Source organism: Strigops habroptila, chromosome 4 (genome assembly GCF_004027225.2).
Source record: "Strigops habroptila isolate Jane chromosome 4, bStrHab1.2.pri, whole genome shotgun sequence".
NCBI lineage: Eukaryota > Metazoa > Chordata > Aves > Psittaciformes > Psittacidae > Strigops > Strigops habroptila.
The window spans coordinates 74,899,348-74,914,417 of NC_046358.1; the positions used below are offsets into that span (position 1 = coordinate 74,899,348).

Below are 15,070 nucleotides of genomic sequence, written 5' to 3' on the forward strand. Positions count from 1 at the left end.
AAGTCCTTAAGTTTGCGAAGTTCTGCATTCCACATCCGGGAGTTGTTTTTCGTGAGCCAACTTTCTCATTCTGCCCCCGCGAGTGTCCTTTATATGACCTTGATGCTAGGCCGTGAGACCTAACTCAAACTCTTGCTATTGACATGAGTCCTGGATCGCTCATGTGTCCATTTTGTTCCAAGTAGTCCTCCACAACATGCATTTTGCAGATGAACAAACCACTAAGGTCAGCTAGTCAGTTCTCTGATCAGCAGCTTTCCCTTCCAGCTACTGAAGTCTAAGAGGTGAAAGCCAAAACCTCAAAGAACTGTGCTGGCTACCATAAATCATATACAGCCTGCTAAACAGGGAGACAATAGGGCAGGGGAAACGCTGAAAACAGGCAAGCAGGAAATAAGATCTAGTCATAGGGAATCCTACGTACCAAGATTCTAAGAAAAGCTTTAGAAAGGACAGCCAGACTGAAACATTGATTTGTCCTAGGCCAGGCTGGACAGGCCTTTGAGCAACTGGGTCTAGTGGGTGGTGTAAGCCCTGCCTGTGGCAGGGGGGTTGGAATTATATGATCTTTAAGGTCCCTTCCAACCCAAACCATTCTAGGATTCCATGAGAGAAATCACCTAATCGAAGGCAATGTCACAATGGTCTCAGCACTTTGCTTCAGAAGTTCCTCATGTTATTTTGGGATATGACCTATTTATGTACATGTATGGGAAGACACCTTTCCCTAGCTCTCTCAGAAATAACAGGATTTTAAACAGTGTTAATGCAGATCTCTGCTGCTCCCTGTTTGAGAGGTGGGTTTGGCGCCTGGCTGAAGCCAACAGTCCTATGATGGAACAAACTGATTCATGCCTTGAAGTGATGATTTCCTCCCCTAGATAACAGAAATCCTAAGTACCCTAATCAAATAAAAAAAAAAAAAAAAGCCTGAGATCAGCTGCTGACATATCCCTACAGGTTCCATTAAACTTTGTTCCTGCTCCAGCACAGCTACAATCGCTACCTAATTAGACACTGGCTTGATGAGTGACAGGTCGGGGATGGAAACACTCAAAATAGTGTTTTAAAGACCACTCAGCCTGTGTGGCTTCTCAACTGCATCTTTCCACCAGCATGTATTATTTAGCAAAGATCTTTGTGTGAAACTTAGGTGGGTTTGAGTATCCATCAGCTCCTGCTGCTCCCTCTCTGCCTAAAAGCATAACACTAACTCTGACATTGCCATCATTTACATAGTAACTAATTGCAAATCAGAGCAAAGATTGTGCCTTCAGGTGAGGAATGAGCAGCAGGAACAGAGGAAGCTTTTTTTTCCCCATGCAAATACCCCATAATTGAAAAAAAAAAAAAAAAAAGAAAAAAAAAAATCAAGAACAACAAACATCAGAATTTGTTTAATGAAATGTTTGTGTCAGTTCCGCAGGAGGTATCAAGGCTCCCTTAATACAAATGCACTTTTACTCTAGTCCTAGAGGGCTTAAACTTTAAGTTTGGATCATACATAAAAAACAGATTGTGTCTCAGGTCTTGGGAGATTTAAGAGGATCCCAGTATCATCTATGGAGTTTTTGCTAGCTCCTTCAGTTCAAGTGAAAACAGAATGTGTTTAGTAACTGTTATACAGAAAGCAATCATCTCCCTCAGGCCTAAACTAAGGAAAATTAGTTACTGTTTGCAAATCAAACTCTGCTGCAGTCTTATTGAAAAATTAATTCTGAAGGTGAGGGAGATGCCTATCCTTTGGAGGGCTTCCTGGCACTGAATACGGACAATGATTACATTGAATATAAGCCCAGATCACCTGCAAGCTGTACTTTAACAATATAAGCCCTTCAAAAGAAACTGGGTTTTTATTATCAGCAATAATAAACACTTCACAAATTTACCTAAGGCCTTTCAGAGAAATTCATGATGCTTTTCAAACTTGAAGTTTTAGTTGAACTTAATGGAGGTGTGCACGTTAAAGTGTTATTGTTGCCATTTATAAAATAGCTAATCCTAAAATATGAGAATTTTAACTACTTGCTTCATGTGAAACAATTAATTATTGGCGAATTGTGTTAAGAAAGCCACTTTTGGAGGCAGGAGGCCCTTGACTGAACTAATATAAGTACAGCTAAAGGCAAGGAAGTTTAAACTTTTTAAAATGTAGCAGGAAAATTACCATGCAAGGGGAGAAAACATTAGTCAGATATACAGCTGCAATTTTTTCTTGGTTTCCTGAAGAAAAATGGATCTTGGAACACTAGACACTAAAGCACTGGCTTCTGCCATCCATCTACAGAATAACATCCAGTACCAACAAGGTAAAACCAAGAAGGTCTAGACACAACAAATGTCACAAGTTAGACATTGTGGTGAGTACCAAATAATGCGAACATTGTTAAAACCAAAGCAAAGCTGTTTACACATAGAACCTAACATCCTGCTCCAGGAGAAACACTCTCAACAGGTCTCATCCTCTGTTGCTATGACTTTAGTGACTGATCTCTTTGGTTTCAAAGGAAGCACAAACAATACCTTTAGGTTTTGAGGAAGAAGCATCAAGAACAGTGAAGTACCTTGGAAGTTTCACAACAGTTCCTTGCACTAGTTCCCTCTCTTCTTGACACCTTTGAGAAAGGCAGATTATTTCCATTGTTTATTCCCTTACTTTTTATATGTATTCCCCCAGCAACCAACTTAATCTCTTCACTTGGGAGGCTTTACTTCACTAAAATACAATTCCTTTGCTAGGTGAAAGCAATGAAATCGCATCAACCTGCCTCCAAACCCCCTTTAAAGACCTTATTAGGTCTTTAAAATCCCCTTATTATTCAGTGATTTTTTTCAATTAATTTGGGAAAGTGCATACGTAAAAATCAAGTCACTGGTGATTTCTGGACAACTTAAATCAAATAGCAGTGATAAATTCTGGGCTTGTCTGAAAGAAATGCACTTCCACATGGACAAACAATCACTTGTGATAAAAGCACAATGGGTGCTATAAAAACTGTAGTAGTTCTGCTCAGAAGCAACGTACCAAGAAGTTACTTTGCAGTTGCTGGTAAATGACTCAAATCCAAGGCAGAGCAGTACCTAACCCATTGAAATATCAACACGAGACCACCCAGCAGAATCAGCTTTCTTTAAAAATGTTGAACTTGCAAAGAGCCAGCCAGAGAGAGTGGAGATCAATTATTTCAGATGAGGAACACAGACCTTCAAGATGGGAAACAATGTACACCGATAGAGTGAGTTAGTTCTTCCAAGAGAAGGCAATGACTTTATTCCCATCATGGGAGTCAGTAAGGTCTGCTGCAACAAGTATATGCAGGCTGGCATGTGCAGTTGGGTAAATTCCAACTATTTTTTTTTCTTTTTACAGCGAGAATAATCAGCTACTGCAAGAAATTTACCTGGGGATTTGAGGAATCACCCATGAACTGAAGCCTTTAACCAACAACGGTTGTTTTTTAAAAATGACATGTTTTACCTCAAACAGAAGTTGTGGAGTTAGTACTTAACTTTTAACAGAAATCAGGCTCTAACAGTCAATTCTAGCCTTGATATCTAAGAAGGGCCAATACATTAGTGGCCAAGAGCATCACACCTTTGTGTAATATGTACTTACATAGAGACATTAGAAAACACCATCACATAACAAAAAACTATTGTGCCTGTAAGATTTGGGAACGAATCTGTAGTGAAAGGAAAAAATTTTGTTCTGCTGTTTTTCCACGAAACAGGTTTTGTTTTTTGTTTTTTTTGTTTTTTTTTTTTAAAATCTAATGCAACAGCTTTCCCAATGTCATTTATTTTAAATTAAGTAAAAAGTGATAAATTGCTCAAGCAGCGTTCTTTCCATTTTATATAGACTCTTCATTCACAGTTTCTAAATGCAACAGACAATGATTTTGCTCTCTGGAGACAGTGAAAAGATTAGAGCTTTTAGTTGAAATATGTATAAAGGAAAAAAACCTCTCAGCATCTCAGAACAGAGGTTACTTCACCAGTGTATTATTGCTCAGAATGTTTACTTTCCACTTAGTTATGGCCCAACTCAAAGAACTAACATGATCTCAGTGTGGTAACAGTTCAGAATTTTACATACTAAATCCATTTATATTTTTTGTGATTAGCCATCTGATTTTGGAAAACAACATTCATTGAAAATGTGTTGAATACACAGTACATCTCAACCAGTAAAAGAAACATTTATACTGTGACAGAAATTTATATATAGCTATTCAATTAAAAAAAATTAAGGACCATGTGTAATTAAATAAAAAGGAGCCAAAGCCTGCATAATGCAAGTGGAACTGGGACATGCACTGAAGTGAGAGTGACAGATTTAAATGCAAGACAAGGCTATCAGCCTGTCTCACTTTGTTCTACCCTTCTTCCAGTGTAGTTCAGGACCTACTTTTCCACCATTGTTCTGACAGGCAAAATGCCTGTCAGTGTACAGGTGCAGCTACAAGTATATTTTTTACTCAGCACAACTTTGTGTCCTAATCACCCACAAAAATACAGTTATAGCTTACCAGGAACTGCCAAACACCACTTCTTGCTGGGACTGTAAACGGAGCCAGCTATCACACCCAGTCACATAGTGATTTTTGTGGACTAGTATAATGAACATAAAATAATTATTTTTTTTTTGGACCTGCACAAAGCGTGTAATTACGCTCACTGAGTAGGATGGCAGAATAAAGCAACTCCAATCCACTATGCTACAGATTAGTAAAAATTTACTGGATGAAATTCAATCCTTGCTGTTTTATTCTGTCTTGCAAGTTTTATTCTGCCACGAGTTCACTTAAGGCAATACATATTTATTTGGCATTTGCACTAGTAAGGCTAAGCTCCAGTCAGAAGAAAAAAATGTTCAATAGGAAGCACTAAATGAAATTCAGGTATCAACAAGAATATCAATAAGAAAGATGCAACCAACTTTTTTTTAAAAAACCCACAGATCATTACCAGGGTAGTATTTGACAACCCATCACATTTTTGACCTTCAGATCTTGCAGAAATGGTCCATGCTCTATGCAGCCTCCCACCACCTGCAGTCATTCTGACTTACAAATAAGAACTTTAAACGGCTATGAGCTTACATGTTATTTGAAAATCTCATCTTAAAGAAACCTTGCAAATACCATCTTACTAAAATACCGAATTAGGTTCAGAGCAAGGAGGCTGAAGAGATGGCACTGCTTCCCTAAACCAGGAATTTACCGCACTATTCATAGACATCAACAATAAAAGGAACTTTGTGAGAACATTTTTCATCATCTCCTTAATATCAAAGGTAACCAATACCACCAAAATAATTACAGGAGCTGGGGAAATACGCAGCTCTTTAAGTGTATGCCATTAACAACTGAGCCTATGCTATCTTTGTCTAACTATTCAAGGTCACTCTGACCTTGGGAAAACATACAGCCCTTTAAGCCAATGCTGGCTGATTCTCTGGTGTCCCTGTTCAATTATTAAAGGCTGTTATGACTCTGCACAATTCTTGCTAGCCATCAGGCAACAATCCTGAACAAGTAACGCACCACAGATACTCAACTTTATTCTCCTTTGGCAGCCTTTATTTTCTTGTACCAATAAAGAACACCTAAAGGTTTCAGATGTTATCCCCAAGTCACAGGTTGGGTATAACTGGTCTTAACAACTGAGACCTGGAACTAAAGCAGCTGGAGCATTTCAGATAATGACTTGCTATATAGGCTTGGACAAGTACATGCTTCTCCTTCTCTCACCTTTTGATTTGTCTGTCCAGTTACCAACTACTTAAATAATAATATTTTTCTTTAAATAAAGGACCACAGTTGCGTTTTTTGCTAGGGATCCTAAATGATTTGTAATACACAGTAACCTTTGAATCACAATGATGCACAACACAGTCTACATTTCCTTTGAAGTACCTGAGACAGCAAAACAGAAACATTCACATTCTATAGCATTAACATCAGACACAACTCCATGTAATGGCTAGCGAAATACAGCTGAAATGCAGTATACTGTAAGCATGTGGAAAGAAAATAGCAGGTAAAAGAGACAGATTTGTAAGAATTTTTGTGCTTAGGAAATCTTTTTCATTTCAAACAAGTTTTGCTTTTAGGACTAGAATCAAAGTACCCTTTCCAAGGACTCCAGCTACCTACATGTCCCCTCCCGCCACTTGTCATTGATTTGTGAATCTTAGATGGACCTTTATTAATTAAATCTCAGTACAACTAATTGAGAATTACTTCATTATCTACCACTTACAGTCAATGACATTAGGTTAAGTTACTCAACTGCTGCATTTTCCCACACCAAGCTATCAGAAGATTGCTTCACAACTGTTGAAGTAGTTAAGTCCATTTTAATAATAGCTTACGATGCCAAAAGGAAAGAGTTCAGGACACAAGACAATTATCAAATGTTCTGTATTCTTAATTTAAAGGATAAGTTTCTTCCTAGTGCAGTCAAGACTACGTACCACTCCTTGGGCTGTTTAAGAACTGCACAGCGGACAAAGCATTAGAACACATTAAGTGCATTCTCTAGGGAGAAATTACATGGGTGGCAGTGCATCAGATACTAGTCTAATTTAATGGAACAAAACAGGCAACTTCAGTAATAACGCACCCACAAATTAGTCTGAACATTGAGCACTCCACAGGAAAGGGAAAGCTGGTGAAGCACCAGCCTGCTTCCATTTTCAATTTTCACATTTCTCCTATGGCATATTCCCCAACGTTGCAATCCAGACTAATGACTAAGACTGCAAACATTGAAAAAAAATCCCAAACACCCAGTAAGTAAATAATTTTTCAATTTCGCAATCATAGAGACTTGAAATAAAACTATTTTTCATAATGACTGGGGGATTATTCAATGCACACTAACCTATATTGGGTTACAGAAAAACAGTAGCAAGTAAGAGCAATGCATAAATACCTTAACTTCACATCTCCACTAATACAACTGTGTAGATCAGAAATGTCGTCTTTCACACCTTGGAAGATTTTAATGCATTTTGGTTGTCATTTCAATCAAAACTAGTATTCCAGTTACTCTACAAACATCAATATTAGGTAATTGATCATTCAAATCGAGACAGAAATGCTTCATGAATGTTCCTTATCAGTGAAATTAAACTTCCAAAGGGCAAATACAAAGGGCTTATGCTACTCTTGGTTGCAACTGCACATTAAAAATAGGCAGTCACTCACTGAATAAAATTAATTTCCCCCATGTCGAAACAATCAGGCAGTCCATACACAGTCTTTAGTTTTGCACACTTACCCCTGCCATCTAGTGCTCTGCCCCAATAAATACAGTTAAAATGTAAAAATTAGATTATCCATAAGGGTCTATTTCTGCTGCCTTTAGTTGTCTTAGTCAATTCCTTACTGCAGTTATTCCTGCTCAAGTCCTTGAGACACTGTTTACCTACATGGGCATTAACCAGCAGAAAGTTAACAGAATAAATCAGTTTAAGGGAGAACATTTTCCATCAACTTGTTCTTGGACATGGAATCAAGTCCAAACTAATTTTTGAAGATCATTTATTCACATCTTTCTACAAGACTCCCTTACCAGCATTTCTAATAGAAAATATTCCTGTGGAATTAACTCCAGCAGCTTACATCAATACCACCACTCAATTCTTCTAAAGAATTATTATCTCCTTTCCATTTCCAAAGACTAATAATAATGCCAATGTCCTGGATCACACAATTTCATTATGTTCTGAATCAAAGCAACAAAAACATTAATTCCAATACATTGGAATTTTTGCCTAACAAGTCAATCCTTAAGTTAGCCTCTAATTTAGGTAACCAGAGCCAAAAATAGGCAAGAGAGGAAAGGCAAACAGACTACCTCATACAACATGTTCCAAATGTCATGCTGTTCAAAATGTTACAAATCCACAGTGCCCTCCTAGAAGTCTATTCCCTTCCATAACCTCTGAGGACAAAAGGATTTCAATGGATTTAAACAATATTATAAGGAGGAGGGGAAAAAACCAAAACCACAGCCTTGACAGTAGAATGCTTCAATCTGTTTAGGACCTTGAAAGTAAAAAATCAGCACCTTAAATCCAACTTTCAATCCACGTATGGACTTGGACTCACCAGCTGAGGTTCTCCCTTTCTAAACATGATTCCTCTTCAAAGTAATATTCATAAATATCATCTAGAGCACAAAGCCATGCACATGCAAACAAGTTCTCTTAATAAACCAACTCTAAGGAACAAATACATTTTCTAAACAAACAAAAAACCCAAAAAAACCCCCCACCAAACCAAAAAACCTGTAGAGTAATGGCATTAACACAGTGTAAAGTTGTGAGGCAATGCACAGAAACAAATAATGCAAACAAACTGTCAGGCTTCAGATCCACTTCTTAGATTTGACTCTATGACGATACATATATTTCATGAAAAAGAAGTTACGGAGCCAAAACACTACTTTTCATATAACCTGAGCTAAACATAAAAGATAGTAAACATGCATTTCGTTCATCTAGATTAACACCATTCTCATATTCAATGCCTCCTTGTATCTTTGCTACTTAAGTACTTGCTTGACAGCAGCTTACACTGCTAAAGGCACATAATAAAGCTTCTACACAAAGCCAGATGCAGGGCTAAGTTCCTACATCCTCACCTGGTCTTTACAGAACTTTTAATTTGATACCGTGAATTCAGACCTATCCCCCACATGAGGGAGTTTCATCTTGTACTGAACATTAGGGCTTTTAAGGTCTAAGCTTCCTCTCCTCCCAAGAACTAGCCTTTTAAATGATCAGCTTTCCAAGGTGTGTTTTTCAGCTTTCCAAGCTGTGTTCTTCTACATTTTGGGAATAGTGGTACACAGCAAAGAGCTGAAGCAAAGTGCTTCTATCAAATGGGCCTGATAAAAGTTTAACATGAAGCAGCAGTAGATGTTAGGGAACAATGAAAGAGGGGAAGTTTGTCTTAACCCTAACCATAGCCCAGCCAGACCAGGCACCCAGTATCTAGATACTACATGATAATGCTACTGTGGAGAACAGAAGGAAAGGCCACACAGCAACTGGAGTGAACCTGTATTCCAAACATCTCATGCAGGCAGTGATGAGCATGGGAGAAGCATGCCAAAGATTTAATTAGACGTGAAAGATAGTTTCCCCATAGAATTACAGAATCATTAGGGTTGGAAGAGACCTCTGGAGATCATCTAGTCCAACCCTCAATTTCATTTGACCCAAAATTCCCAACAAATTGGTACCTGTTTTTAAAGACTAAGTATTTTTAAGGAGTGGATCTTCCAGCACTTAAAGTAACATCAAGGTTCAATTTGTTCTGTATGCAGAGAAGAGGACATCACATAGCATCCCACATCTTATATCCTAAACTGTATTTAAAATATCTGTTAACATCTGATATTTGGAAGGCTGGATTTGTCATATGCTACAAGTTTAGTGCAGCCAATTCTTCAGAGTTGGACAGCCAAAGCAGTTTTCTCCTCCTACAAAAGTATTAAATAACAAGTTTTCACATACTTTTTTCGTTTTTGTTTACAACATGGCAGTACCACTGAAGACATTACTTTTGATGTTAACAACAAAAAGTTGCAATTTTGCTGCACTGTACTTCTACACTTTCCTCTTATCTTCACAAAAGCAAAGGCTATTTTTGTAAACATTTGAAACAGTGCTTTAATTCCCAAATGCATTAAACCTTTCTGAAAGTTGTTTAAAGGGATAAAAGTTCAAGCTCTCTCCTACACATTCCTGCACAGGTGACATTACATATGAAAACACAGTTAAGACTATATGAACCACTAGAGAGGTCACACCAAACCCAGGAATTTGGTCTTGTTCTATACATTTTGCACAAATGTTTAGGGGAAAAGCAGCTTGGTTTTTAACAGAGTAGGCATTATGAATACATAGATATCTTCACACCAAAAGAGATGATTTACATTAGAGAGGACAAAATTAGATTTAGGAAAAAATTCTTCCCTGTGAGAGTAGTGAGGCACTGGCACATGCTGCCCAGAGAAGCTGTGGCTGCCCCATCCTCAGAAGTGTTCAAGGCCAGATTGAGTGGGGCTTTGAGCAAACTGGTCTAGTGTGAGGTGTCACTGCTCATGGCAGGGGGCTGGAACTAGATGAGCTTTAAGGTCCCTTTCAAACCAAACCAGTCTGTGATTCTATGAAAATCCACCTGGCCATATGGACTAACAATTGGGTAAAGAGAAACCATAAAAAACTGTACCCTGTAAGTAAAAGGATTACAAGGATATACATTCTCAATGATCATAACTCATGGATAACTCTCATAAGCTAGTCGGTGGAAGAACATGTCTATCAGCCTAGGAAAAAAATCATTACTTGTATGCTTACTTCTCACATGGTTTTTATTTCAGTAAATACTATTTCACACCAAATTAGTAATTTCCAGTATGTGCTGGAGCACATGTAGGGTGACAAATGATCACAGAACATCATGTAACTGATAGTTACGGTCATCCTCCAGGCATACAAAAGGTAGATTGAATTCTACAGAGACCCTAGTTAAATACTTTTACCCAAACTATTGATAAAAGGGGTGACCCAACAGCTCTTCCAAATGCTAATTCTGCACCATCTGGATCAAATGAGAAATTTCTCAAGTTGAACCTTACTACAAAGACTGCATTCCATTTTGTTTGAACCAAATACTTCATTCTGATGATATGCCAAAAACAAACATTAAGAGGAAAAAATTACATGGGCTTAGACTATATGATTCATACCTGCTGTGAGCAGTTTCCTCACTATAAATATAAGTAATAAAAAGGAAGGCAAGAAGCAAATTATTTTAATAGACATCTAAATTAACAATTACAGTTTTACCCCAGGTTACTACATTAACTAGATAGTAGTACTAAGTGAAGGAATCATTCCAGATACTGCTGCAAACTAGTTATTGGCAAATGTGGTCCTTCATTCCCTTGGCAAACAAAACACCTCTGTCCAGTGAAGCTAGCAGCAGAAACATCCTTCTGCAACCAACTTCTGCACAGCAGCAGCTACTGTTATAAATACACAAGGCCAAGTAAATGCCCAGAAGTATTCTGCATCATTTCACAAGCATGAAATATAGATGGTGTTTGCATTCTCTCACTATACAAGATTTCATAAGTGAAGTGATGAGTTAGAGCAGATGACCTAGGTAGATCTCTTTCTTCTAAACCTAAGAATGGATGTTGAATCAGGCAAATAGCAGTGGAATAAATAAAGAAATAGCACACTTACTGTGCTGATTTTTTATTACTAGTCCAAAAAATGAGTAAAAGCCTATAATTTTTTTTAATACCCTTCTTTAAAACAGAAGACATAATGGACTATTAGGAAATGTTCTTCCAATGCATGCATTGATTACCCATACCACTATGCCTATTAAAATATTCTTCTAAGCACAGAAATGAAGTCATTCCAGTGTTTCCTAAGGGCATACAGTCAATCTTTTCCAGCAGCTTGCTCTCTACATGGTGACAGACACTTTCAGTGATCGTTGAACAAGGTTTTTAATGGTTTTAGAAAGAGTTTTATGTTAACAGAATTTCAAATGTCACATAATTTATTTCTAATAATGTCTCCAATTCAGAGACATTCCCCTGCTTTAAACGGGAAGGGGAAAAATTACTGGAACTTCATACAAAATGTAGTGCAACATCCCAAGCAAGAGTCTGTTGAAGTGAGTGGAAAGAATAACTTCACTGAGCTTCAATGAATTTTGAATCAAACTCAGTTTAATTTAAGGATTACTATAAGAAATATCATTTTAGTATAAAACTATTTATGAATATTTTGGGAGAGACAAACAGAACTAATCACTCATTATCACATTTGCTTTGTATAAAAAAAATATAAAAAAAAAAAAAAAAAAAAAGACAGGTATTCATCACCAGAGAACTTTCCTGTAGTGGTAGATCAGTGGTAGAACATTAATAAGAGCAAACCAAGCCCTACAAATGGGGCAGTGCCCAGTGATTTAGGTATGCATCATTCTAGCATATTCTACATTCTAAAACTCATCCCTAAAAAGATAAAGTAAGCTTACTCAATTCAGGCTCATTTTTCAATAACTGCCTAATTAAATATCTAGTAACATGTACCAGCAAAAAGACACTGACACAACCTATACTGGTAGTCAATTAGGGATATTTATCATGAAATTGAATGGATTTAAAGCCTTCACTTCAGTGGGGGGGAATCAACACAAGTAAAAACCAAACCAGACAAAAGCAGAGTTATGATCTGACCAACTAACTTGCCTGTATATTGTATACTTTGAATGGGGAAGGGGAAGAGTCTTTCTACCAGAACTGGTATCAGAATAAGAGCACTGCTTTGATGCCTGAGAGTTAAAAAGAGTGTGTCTTCATAAGCTTCTGAAACCCAAAATGCAGACTTAGAACAAAATGCAATCACATACAGTTACAGGGACTGATTTAAAAAAAAAAAAAAAAAAAAAATAATAAAAAGAAAAATTACTTTTACTTGTATAAGCTGACACTCTAGACATGTTTTAAATACTTTTGTGAGTCAGGAAAACTGTTGCATTTAGAGATGATGCATTAGAGGTGACCTTCTGCCAAAATTAACTGAGTAAATTACCCTTCAAATTATTTGAAAAATGTAAATCCTACTAAAATTTGGAGCATACACTTGACTCCTTATTTGGAGAGGAATATCTTCATTGAGGACATTAATCCCAGGAGAGAAAAAATATATTTTTGATAACTTCTAGATAAAATACGTACACTAAAATTTCCAGCAGCTCTTAAGTGAATTCTAGAAGCTATACGCTCACCTTATGACCACTCAGACAGGAAACATCTACACACAAGACACTGTTTCCCCCCTCCACTTCTGATTCAGGGAAGCAGCCAGTATGTGTCTAGGAAAAGTACCTGGCCGAAACAGCACCACAAAAGGAAAAGCTTCAACTGGTTGGAAATCCATATGTTCACTCCCTCTCCTCCCCAGTTTTCTGCTAAGCCTCAGAAACCTGCTGACAGGCACAGCAGCTGAGCTAAATAACCAGTGAAGAAACACTGACAAAGTTAACCTCATATAAAGATCTGGTAACCGTGATATTTTTATAGACAATTGTTCAGCAGCTCTTTTTTGCTACATCTCAGCAGATGAGATTTGCTCCCTCACCAGACGAGATCTCTAACCACCAACTCTCCTCTTCCCTGCAGGCTCTACCCTCACCTCCAGCTATAAAATAGTACTCCACAACATAAATGCAGTTGGAAGTCTGAATGGACTGAAAAACAATCCAAGATGTCCAATTCAATGTACCAACCATTACCCAATATAAGGAGCTGAAAAACAAGCTTTAGCAGTTAATAGTCCTTCTGCCCTCACTCCTCCCAAAAAAATCACTTCTGACATACACATTTTGCAAGCAGCTAACAGTGAGAGACAGATCAAAATATACACTCCTGCACTAAAAAGCATGTAGCCAAGATAAGAAACCAAGGAGTAACATTCTTATAATCTCAGTGAGACAGGACACTTGATCACATTTGTCTTGCACTTCTTGATGCCCAATTAACAACTTCAGGGTGACAAATAATTTCAAAGGCAACCTCATGGCCCTTCCCCCTTTCCCAGCTTGGAGCCACTAAAGATCCTCACTTACACTTTTGCCTTCACCACCTCCTTCAGGCACAGGCTCTTCTCTGCCTAAACAAGGCATTATTTCTTCTGCTGCTGCTGCTCCTCTGTCCTTCCCAATATTTCCTCCTTCATTCCCCAGCTTCAACCTCTTTTCCTCAGGTTGAGAATCATCCACGTCCTCTCTTCTCATCTTGCCATCTCTGCCTCGTTGCTTCACCACGTCTTCTGGGCTGCCACAGGAATTTGACATTTTTGAAGTGTTATGGACTTTTTCTAAAGACTGATGAAGCTGCCTTTTTGAAGGGGATTTGGCTTCTGAGAGCTCCGATGTGCTCTCGCTCCTCTTAAAAATTTCAGTGGTGTTTCGAAGCCTTTGCAGGAACTGCACATAGCACTTTTGTTTCTCTGCCGCCCTCTGCTGATCACTGGGTAGCACTGTGCCCGACGACGGCTTCCAGTGCACGCTGCGCACAAGCTTCTTTCTATGCTCCATCCCCTGCACCTAATAAAAAGTAATAACTTTTCCTATATTGATTGTGTGCACAATCCTACTGCTTACGTTGCCAAAACCCTTGTATTCCTGTTCTAACTGATCCAGAGTAATTGCCTTTCCTTAAAGTACAAAATATTTTCTGCACCTTCTTTAAATCCAAATTTACCTCTTTCCCTGAGGGACACAGTGGGTTTGGTTATTATACTGTTACTGATGTCAAGAATGATTACCCCTTAAAAGGTAAAGATTGCTTTAGTTCCAAACAGCTTCTTTCAAAATTATTTCATTATAGCTTTTTCTTTTAAAGGGTGTCCTTACTTTGTAAATGACCATTTTATCTTCTAAATTCACATTCCATATCATCACATCAGTTTTGCACAATGCGTTCTAGTCCTACAGCTGCAGGAATGAGATTAAATGAGATTAGGACAATCCAATATGACCTCTCAGAGATCCTTTTTGCTCTCAGCCAATTTATAAAAAACACCAACACATATCAAAGGACTGGTGTAATATCTGGGCTTTAAGAAAGAAGTAACCTACTGCTCTCACATACAGACTACAATATGCTGCTTTACCTCATTTTTCCCAATACAGAAGGCAATATAAAGTAGAGTTTAAAAAAGGTAGTATTTCTGTTTTCTCTGCTTAAGGGCTTGTAGATTTAATTGAGTTTCTTTATAACTTGTAGAACCAAGTAAATCCCTAAGAAGCCCTCCGCAAATATCTAGATATGCACCAGTCAGGGGCTTAGGAGTAGGCTTCAGAAGTGGTTACCAGTCAGTTGTGGATGAATGAATCTAATCACACTGTCTAGTACTTCCAGTGTTCAACAAAGGTATGACTTCCAACAGCATTTCCCACCTTTCCCTCTGGTTTGGAGCTCTTTCAAGAGTTCTGCAACTGTTCAGATCATCTCCCCCACA

At 37.9% G+C, this 15,070-nt stretch overlaps 1 protein-coding gene across 12 annotated transcripts in view; it reads right to left on the bottom strand.

The window, feature by feature from the left end:
• Nucleotides 1–13,965, bottom strand: part of RBFOX1 (RNA binding fox-1 homolog 1) — a 1,252,174-nt gene extending 1,238,209 nt beyond the window's left edge. For 4 of the 12 annotated variants that reach the window (XM_030482292.1, XM_030482283.1, XM_030482278.1 and 1 more), the window contains exon 1: nucleotides 13,674–13,964. In XM_030482292.1, coding sequence (XP_030338152.1) covers nucleotides 13,674–13,901 — 228 coding nt within the window. In that variant the 5' untranslated portion in view covers nucleotides 13,902–13,964. Of the gene's footprint in view, nucleotides 1–13,673 lie in introns of all 12 variants that reach the window. The other 8 variants (XM_030482277.1, XM_030482275.1, XM_030482298.1 and 5 more) reach the window with 4 other exon arrangements.
• Between the last annotated feature and the right edge of the window lie 1,105 nt (nucleotides 13,966–15,070).